General features: G+C 43.2%; 1 protein-coding gene across 1 annotated transcript in view; it reads right to left on the minus strand.

Moving 5' to 3' along the window:
• SPEN (spen family transcriptional repressor) overlaps window positions 1–9,207 on the minus strand; it is a gene marked incomplete at its 5' end in the record, with an annotated part of 95,329 nt that overhangs the window by 22,497 nt on the left and 63,625 nt on the right. Inside the window, 1 exon segment of the mRNA XM_014586557.2 lies at window positions 7,914–8,065. Within this exon segment, the coding sequence (XP_014442043.1) occupies window positions 7,914–8,065 (152 nt within the window).

Raw genomic sequence — 9,207 nt, forward strand, 5'->3', positions numbered from 1 at the left:
TTATAAAAAGGAATACTCCCATCTCGTTGGAATACACAAAGCCCGTAGTGGTACCTTGACACTCCAATTCTGCCTACTGAAAGAAGGTGATGAAAAACTTAAGACATGACAATAATCCAGAGAAAAATCAGATGGCAAAATCTGTACTTAATAATGACCTTGGCCATGCACTGCAGAACAACTATGGTGATGAGATATAATCCTTCCTAGGGGCTGGAAACAGCAAAATTAGTAATGTACTTTAAAAGCTATTTGATTAGTCCTCAACAAAGGAATGAACCATGGGGATTAGCAGTTGCTATAATTGCTATGTGGCTGGACTCCATGAGGTCGGCCGTGGTTCAAGTCCCAGACCCGGTGGCTTAAACTCATGCTGGGCGCATGTGCGTGCATGCCCAAGATCCCAAGAGGAGAGTGGAGGAGATTGGATGGTGGCGTGCCCATCCCCTCTGGGGGGTGTGTGTGTGTGATTTCTCACTTTCTATCTCTCTAGCGAGTGCACATGCCCTATAGCAAAAACCTCTCAAATGAAATCCACAAAGGAATGAACCAGGGGTCAGCAGATGGGATAGTGATTGGGGTACTAGACTCTCACATGGCTGACCAGGGTCAAGTCTTGGTCCTGGCGTCTTGCTTTCTCACTTTCTCCCTCTCCCCCACTTCTTCTCTTTGGTGACTATTACAAGTTAAACAATAATAATAAATTAAATAAATAAAGAAGGAAATACACCATACTCAAAATTATTCAAAGTAAGGTAAGCATGAGCTGATTTTTGTCAATAAGTAGACTGTACAAACCCAGGGTAACTCCATCTAAGAGAAATCTCAGAACACTGATGTGTTCAGACTCACCAAAAAAAGTTCTTCCAGCTACCACACCATCTGTTATCAGAAGGCAGCAGACCAGTTTAGCAACTTTTTATATAATTTAAAACAGTGACACTTGGGCTGGCCTCACAGCACAACAGTTAGGTGTATATATAGAGAGGGGGCCAGATACCGTGTGACCAACAATGGTTCAAATCTCAATCTGGCAACTTGAAAAACATACCAGGTGCACATGCTTAAAATGCTGGTGGGAGGAAGAGATGGGGAAAAAAGGTGGCAGTGCAACCATGCCCCACTGGGTCGCGCTCTCTCTCACTCTCTAGTGAGTACATGCTCTAGCTCTGCCAATTAAAAGAGAAAAAAAAAAAGAAAAAGAAACTGATGTCACCCATCAGCAATGGCTAAAATGATGAGATTATAATTTCCTTTTACTTATCTATCTTCTTAAACTTTTCCGAGAGTACGTATACTCTCCACAGAGTCAGAGACAGAGAAAAAGTGAGAAAGTACACCCCACGGGATGGTTATGCAACAATCCTTTCTCTGATTCACCTCTCACGATTTTAGGTATATTCGTGGCCGCCATGTTTCTCAAGCTGCCAGGACCAACACTCAAACCGCCCAGTCAGCCACGTGGGACCCAGCCACCCTAACCCATGCCACTGGTGGCCTGAGGTTATGATTTTCTAACAGAATACTGAGGGACTTACTTTACTGAGAACCGTATTTTTTTTTTTCCTTTTATTGCCAGAGGGCATGTGCTCACTGGAGAAAGACTGATAAGAAACAGAGAGAAAGCACCCTCTGGTGGGGCATGGTCATACCACACTCCCTTCTCCATTTCTCCATCCTGTTGAGATTTTAGACATTCACACACATGTGCTATGTGTGTTATCAGCTGCTAGGACTGGGACTCAAATTGCAATTGGCAAAGTGGGATCTGGTTTCCTTAACCAGACCACAGGGCTGGCCTGACAACTAAATATTCTTAAAACAAAATAATCACTCAATTTTTAGCAATCATTTAAAAAAAAAAAAAAATAGGGACCAGCAGGTGTGTGGTGACTAAGGCACTGGACACTTCACATGGCTGACCACAGTTCAAGTCCTGGACCTGGTGGCTTGCTTTCTCACTTTCTGTATGTGTCTCTGGTCAAATTAAAATAAAGGAATAAATAAATAAAATTAATACAAATTCTTTTAAATAAACAAATAAATACCTGGCTTATAGTCCTACATCTGCCACCTACTACCTATTTAAAAGATTTTATTTATTTATTATTGTCTAATTTGACCAAAGCGAGAGAACAAGGGAAAGTGAGAAAGCAAGCCACCGAATCTGAGACTTGAACTGTGGTTGGCTATGCAGGAGTCCTGTGACTCAGCCACCATGCCACTACCAGCCCCAATTTTTAGCAACCTTAGTGATGAGAATGCATCCACGTATTCGACTATACCTTTTATACTGCTACAATTTATTTATTTATTAAGAGATTGTTGCCATAGGGCACGTGCAAGAAATTGACTTGGGATGGAGGGAAAGGTTGGCCACGCCAGGACCTTGAACATACATACGCACGTGCCGGGGTGAGCCCCAAGCCTCTGGTCCAGGATTTGAACTGCAGTAGGCCATGTGGGAATCCAGCAACAACCGCTACGCCACCTGCTGGTTCCTATACTGCTACAATTTAAAGTGGCAGCTATAGTTAAATAAAAATATGTCTAGTAGTTTGAACAACTACAGACTCCTGAATGCCAAACAGCAAATAAAATAATTCACAACTGTCTAAAGGTAAGAGAACTCCATGTCACCAAACTAGGTAGGCAGCAGAGGTGGTATCAGATTATATTTTACTTTCACAGAATCAAAAGAACTTGAAAAATCAAAATAATTAAGAAAGCGGCGCAGTCTGGTGGGGTAGTGAGTAGCAAATGAAGTGCTATGTTGGAAGCCATGCAGTGGACCAGGATTGGACTCTGGAACGAGCCTGAAAACATGGCTGGCACATATGCACCTAGGGTCTAAGGAGCTAGAGGGCTGGGTAAAGAAGAGGTCACAGTGTGATGAGACCCTGTTAAAGGTGCTTCTCTTTCTCTCTCTCTCTAGTACATGTGGTATTGTGGATAAAATAATAACTGAAAAAGTACAATTATTATTCTTATTATTTTTAAATCTGCTATAGTGTGTGCTCACCAGAGAGAAAGAGAGAGAAAAAGAAAAGTAAGAAAATACCCTTCGGGACCAGCAGTTGGTGTAATGGCTATGTTGCTGGACTCCCACGTAGTCAACCGGGGTTTACGTCCTGGACTTGGTGGCTTAAAACTCACGCCGGGCGCATGTGCATGCGTGCCCAAGATCCCGAGAGGAGAATGGAGGAGAAGGGACTGCGGCGTGGCCATCCCCCCTGGGGGGTGATTTCTCACTTTCTGTCTCTCTGTCTCTCTCTGTCTGGCTGGCGAGCACAAGCGCCCTATAGCAAAAACCTCTCAAAAAAAAAAAAAAAAGTACCCCTCAAAGGTGCGGTGGCCAATTCGCAATCTCTTCTCAGTTCTCTTCTTGGAACTTTGGGTACATACGCACATGTATTGGGCATGTTTTTCAACCTACCAACTCCGGGACTTGAACCACACAGCAGGCTATGTAGAATTCAGCAGCCTTAACTACCATGCTACTGGATAGCCCCCCAAAATGAATGTTTTTGCTAATATATTTCTGTAAATATATTAGTTTTTCTATTTTCTCATTCTCTATCAACCACTTTCATCTCTTGCCTCCAGTCCCCATAAATGGTTTAGCTCAGTGACAAGCACAGATAGTGTTTCTTTTACTAGACGGCATCTTATAAAACAGTATCTGGTCCATCCACAGCGCCAGGTGGTGAAGGCATCATTCTGGTGCTGGTGCCATACAGAAGGCCAGGGATTAATCCTTGGTTGCCTTGAACATGCCAGGTGCCAGTGTGCGCCTGTGGTCCTGTGAGGTTGGCAGGGGGAGGGATTGTGGCATGACAAGACCCTATTAAAGGTCCTCCCCACTCCCTCTCTCTTGTGAAAGAAGTAAGTAAAAAGATCTTCTGCTTAAAGTAACAGTACATAAATAAGAATGGATAAGCAGATGAACAAAAACATGGACACACACACACACATCCATATCCCTGCAAGATTAACCACAGCTGCTCCTACCTAAAATGTTCTTTTCTCTCCAACATCCAAATACACTAGAGCAATTTCTAAACTTAGTAACGATAGTGTTGGGACCAGCAGATGGTGTAATGGTTACACTGCTGGACTCTCATATAGTTAACCACAGTGTAAGTCCCGGATCTGGCTACTTAAAACTCACTCCAGGCGCGTATGTATACATGCCCAAAGATCTTGAGAGGAGAATGGAGGAGAAAGGACTGCAGCGTGACTGTTCCCCTCCGGGGGTAATTTCTCATTTCCTGTCTCTCTGGTGAGCGTATGTGTCCTATAACAAAAATCTCTCAAAACAAAAAACAAAAAACATGCCATACACATATACATGTGTACCCAAAATCCCAAGAGGAGAATGGAGAAGAAGGGATTGAGGCATGGCCATCTCCTCTGGGGAGTAATTTCTTGCTTTCTATCTGTCTCTCTGGCAAATGCACATGTCCCATGGCAAAAACTTCTCTTAAAAAAAAAAAAAAAAAAAAAAAAAAAAAAGGGGCCACAAAATGGTTAAGGGCACTGGATTCCTTCAGAGGCGACCATAGTGCGAGTCCCAGATCTGGTGGCTTGCTTTCTCGCTTTCTCCCTCCCCCGCACCCCGTCAAATTGAAATATATCAACAAAGCAATAAAGTTAAATAAAATAATTCTTTTAAAAAAGATAGTGTCTTAGAAAGACAGAACTAATTTCTCTATTTTTCCAAACAGAACAAAACAGTATATTCTAAATACGTAAAGCTGTGACCAAACTATTTTCACTATAAATTGACTCAAGTTTTAAGGCACAGGGGACAGAAAAATCCTTGTATCCTTACATTTGAGAATGTCCTACAAAATATAGAAAATGATTTTTTTTAGAATTATTTAATTTCATTTATTAGTATCAGTATTATTTAATTCACCAGAGAGAGACAGAGTAAGAGAGGGAAAGTGAGAAGGCAAGCCATGGGGTCTGGAACTCAAACCCCAGTGGGCCACATGGGAATCCAGCACCTTAACCACCATGCCACCTATTGGCCCCTAAAGTGATTCTAATTAAAACTTCAGGGTCAGTAGGCAGCATGGTGGTTAAAGCAGCTGGATCCCACAACGCTAACTGTGTGGTTTGAGTCTTAGACCTAGGGGCTTGAGAAACACGCTGGATGCATGTACATGCACGCCCTAAATCCCAAAAGGAAAATGGAGGACAGGGAACTGTGGCGTGGCCATCCCCCATGGGAGGGGTGTTCTCACATATGTGCTAATGAGCACATGTGCTCATTAGCAAATTTTAAAGAAGAAAATGAAGAAAAAAATAAACCCTTCAATATAGAGTTGAGGGAACCAGCAGTTAGCGTAATGGCTATGTCGCTGGACTCCCACGTAGTCGACCGCAGTTTGAGTCCCGGACCCGGTGGCTTAAAACCCACGCTGGGCGCATGTGCGTGCGTGCCCAAGATCCCGAGAGGAGAATGGAGGAGAAGGGATTGCGGCATGGCCATCCCCCTGGGGGGTGATTTCTCGCTTTCTGTCTCTATGTCTCTCTCTGTCTGGCGAGCGCACACGCCCTATAGTGAAAAAAACCTCTCAAACAAACAAACAAACAAACAAAATATATAGAATTGAGTTTCCAGCACATTGCATCCACATCCTATCAATACTAATCCCTTGGGTACTTTTGATGTACATTGTGATCACACAACAATCACACACTCACCTGCTGCTTAATGTTGCCAGAGGGTGTGTGTGCGTGTGCATGCATGAGTGCAAGAGAGGTAAAAGGCGCTCCCTGTCTGGATCTGATCAAAAGGCAATCCTTTTCCTTCATTTCTCCATCTCGCTAGGGTCCTGGGAGTGCACACACGCAGCATAGTTTTCAAACTGTGGTCAGCCACGTGAGAGTCAAATGCCCACACACAGCACTTAACTGCTGCACTACAGGGCTGACCCGCTGCTGGGTTTTTTGCCTTTTTTTTTGGTCATAGAGTGTGTGCACTCACCAGAGACAGACAGTGAGAGGGCACCCCCCCAGGGGGGATGGTCAATCCCTTCTCCTCCATTCTTCTCTCAGGATCTTGGGCATGTATGCACACACACCCAGCCTGAGTTTTAAGGTGCTGCAACCGGGACTCAAACCACAGTCAGCCACATGGGAGTCCAATGATGTAACCATTATGCCATCTGCTGGTCCCTAAGTAGATAATTCTTTAAAAAGGGGTGGGAGGACACTCTGGCAGGTGGCATAGTGGTTAAGGGAACTGGACTCCCACATGGCTGACCACAGTTTGAGTCCCAGACCTGGCAACTTGCTCTTTCTCTTTCTCTTTCTCTTTCTCTTTCTCTCTCTTGCTTGCTCACTCGCTCTGTCCCTCTCGATTAAAATTAAATTAAATTAAAAAGTTAAATTTTAAAAAAAGGTCTAGCAAACAGGTGAAAAATCATCTTGACTATAAAACAGCCACAGCAACTGTAAAGTGATGTGGAAAAACCTGTGATTTGGGTCGTGTCGTGGTCACCACAAACACTCCCAGGTTTTATTGCCTTCATTCTAATGGGGCAGATGCTAACTTTCAGTTAGAGGCTTACAAAAATAAAGATGTCATTGTTTTCTCATCCAGCTCAAAGACCCCTGGGGGGCAAGGTCACAATGCAATACCTTCTCCATTCTTCTCCTGGGATTTTGGGCACGCATGGACATGCACCCAGAGTGATTTTCAAGCCACCAGGTCCAGGACTCAAACTGTGGTCAGCCACATGGGAGTCCAGCACCTTAACCACCACACTATCTGCTGGCCCCACTGCTGCTTTTTTATAAGTATGTTTTCTCTTCCAGATTTTCCCTTGAACCTACAGGATTAGAGATGGAACTAAAACAGACCCAAGGAACAAAAAATGGCTGAGATTATATATTATACACACACACACACGCACACACACACAAAGTAAATACATATGTTTTTACATAAATATATAGGACAGTACTTAATGGGTTTCTCTAGTTTGTTTTGCTGTGCTTTGTTTGTAATTAATAGGGCAGTGTATGCTCACCAGAGTGTGGGAAAGTAAGAAATTGCCCCTTGCAGGGGCTGTGGGAGGAGAGTCAATTGCAACGTCTTCTCCTCCAGTCTTCTCTCGGGATTTTAGGCATGCATACACATGCATCCAAAAATCACGCTGTGTCCAGGACTTGAAATGCATGGTTGGCCAGTGAGATCCAGCATCCTAACCTCCATGTCACCTCTGGCCCAAGACCATCTATTAATAGGAGTTAAAAATGCAATAAAGCCAAGGGCCAGCAAGTGGCATGGTGGTTAAGGTGCTGGACTCCCATAGGGTCAATGCAGTTTGAGTCCAGGAGCCAGTAGCTTGAAAATTATGCCAGGCATGTGTCTGCATGCTCAAAATCCCAAAAGGAGACTGCAATCCCAAAAGGGATTGCAACATGGCCATTTCCTCTAGGTACTGATGTCTCACTTTCCCTCTCACTGTTTCTCCACAGCGAGTGCATGCACCCTACAGCAAAAACTTAAAAAATAAATAAATAAATAAGATGAAGCAGGGCCTATCCCCCAAGCCCAGTAGTTAACAGGAAGCTTGGTCCCACATGACTAACAAGGTTTGAGTCTTGGCCCTGGCAGCTTACAAAACATCCTGGCTCCACATGCATGTCCAGGATGCTGACTGGATGGAGAACTGGAAGAAGAGATTATGGTGTGACCAGGCCCCACTGACGGGTGCTTTCTCTTACTCTCTCTTATGATGTAATGCACATTACAAAAACAAATAAATAAAAAACATAAAACAAATGAGAAACATATTCCTTATACCATAAAGAATCACCTTTCAAATATAATCAGACTATACTTTGTTTTATGGCAGAGATATAAAACTGCTTTTAGTGCAAAAGCAACATACCACAATTTCTCCAAAGCGCTGGAAGATATTGCGAAGGTCATGGTAAGTAGTGGTTTTTTCAAGGTTGCCAATAAAGAGAGTTCTTGTTGCTTTGGGGTGAAATTCATCTATCCTTTCATCCAATGGGCGAAATTCATTTTCACTTTCCGTTTCTATAAGTGGGACAGGAACAACATAAAATATAAAACTTTTTTAAAAGAGTATATTAATGTATATGGATATGTATGTATCATAAGAAAATCTTCATTAAAAAATTAATCTCTGAAATAATGGGCTTGAATACACACACAAACCAAATTACAAACATCTTCAGAAATAGTCCCTTGTTAATTCCAAAGCAAAAGAGAAATACAAAGGCTAACTTAAAAATCACACCAGGTGTGTGTATATATGTGTCCAAAATCCCAAGAAGAGAACGGAGAAGAAGGGACTGTGGCATGGCCACGCCTCCTGCCCTGGGTGGTAGGAACGGTCATTTCTTACTCTGCCTGCCTGCCTGCCTGTCCCCGACTCTATCTCTGGCAAACACACGTGCCCTGTAGCAAACTAGAAAAAACAACAACAACAACAAAAACAAAGAAAGAAAAAAACAAAACCCAGGCTTATTTCTAATCCAATCACTGCCTTTCTCTGAAACTCCATTTACTTTGGTCTAAAGCAGTGGCAGTCAAGTTTCTGCTGTTAACAATTATTGCCCAGTACTCTGTTGTCTGTCTCCTTTTTTTTCTTGGGAGAGGTTTATGCTATAGGGCGCGTGCACTCGCCAGACAGAGACAGACAGACAGACAGAAAGCGAGAAATCACTCCCAGAGGGGATGGCCATGCAGCAATCCCTTCTCCTCCATTCTCCTCTCATGATCTTGTGCATGCACGCACATGCACCTGGTGTGAGTTTAAGCCACCAGGTCCGGGACTTGAACCGCGGTCAACTACGTGGGAGTCCAGTGACATAGCCATTACGTTAACTGCTGGTCCCATCCTTTTTTTCAAAAGGATAGCTTTTCCAAAGCTATCCAAAAGAAATTAGTATTTAACCACCTTAATAAAACAGTGCTTAGTGCTATCCACCGAACATTACTAGTGATGTCGATAACACCAGTAATTTTTAAAATTCAACTTTTTTTTCAGGTTTTGAGGTTTATTAAAATAAAGTATTAGCAAACAATATGCAAAAACAAAGTTCTTAAGAGTTGTGGCTTTGGGAACCAGCAGTTAGCGTAATGGCTATGTCGCTGGACTCCCACATGGTCAACCGCAGTTCGCGTCCTGGACCCGGGGGCCTAAAACTCACACC

This window comes from Tupaia chinensis, unplaced genomic scaffold, assembly GCF_000334495.1.
Source record: "Tupaia chinensis unplaced genomic scaffold, TupChi_1.0 Scaffold000146_1, whole genome shotgun sequence".
Classification (NCBI taxonomy): domain Eukaryota; kingdom Metazoa; phylum Chordata; class Mammalia; order Scandentia; family Tupaiidae; genus Tupaia; species Tupaia belangeri.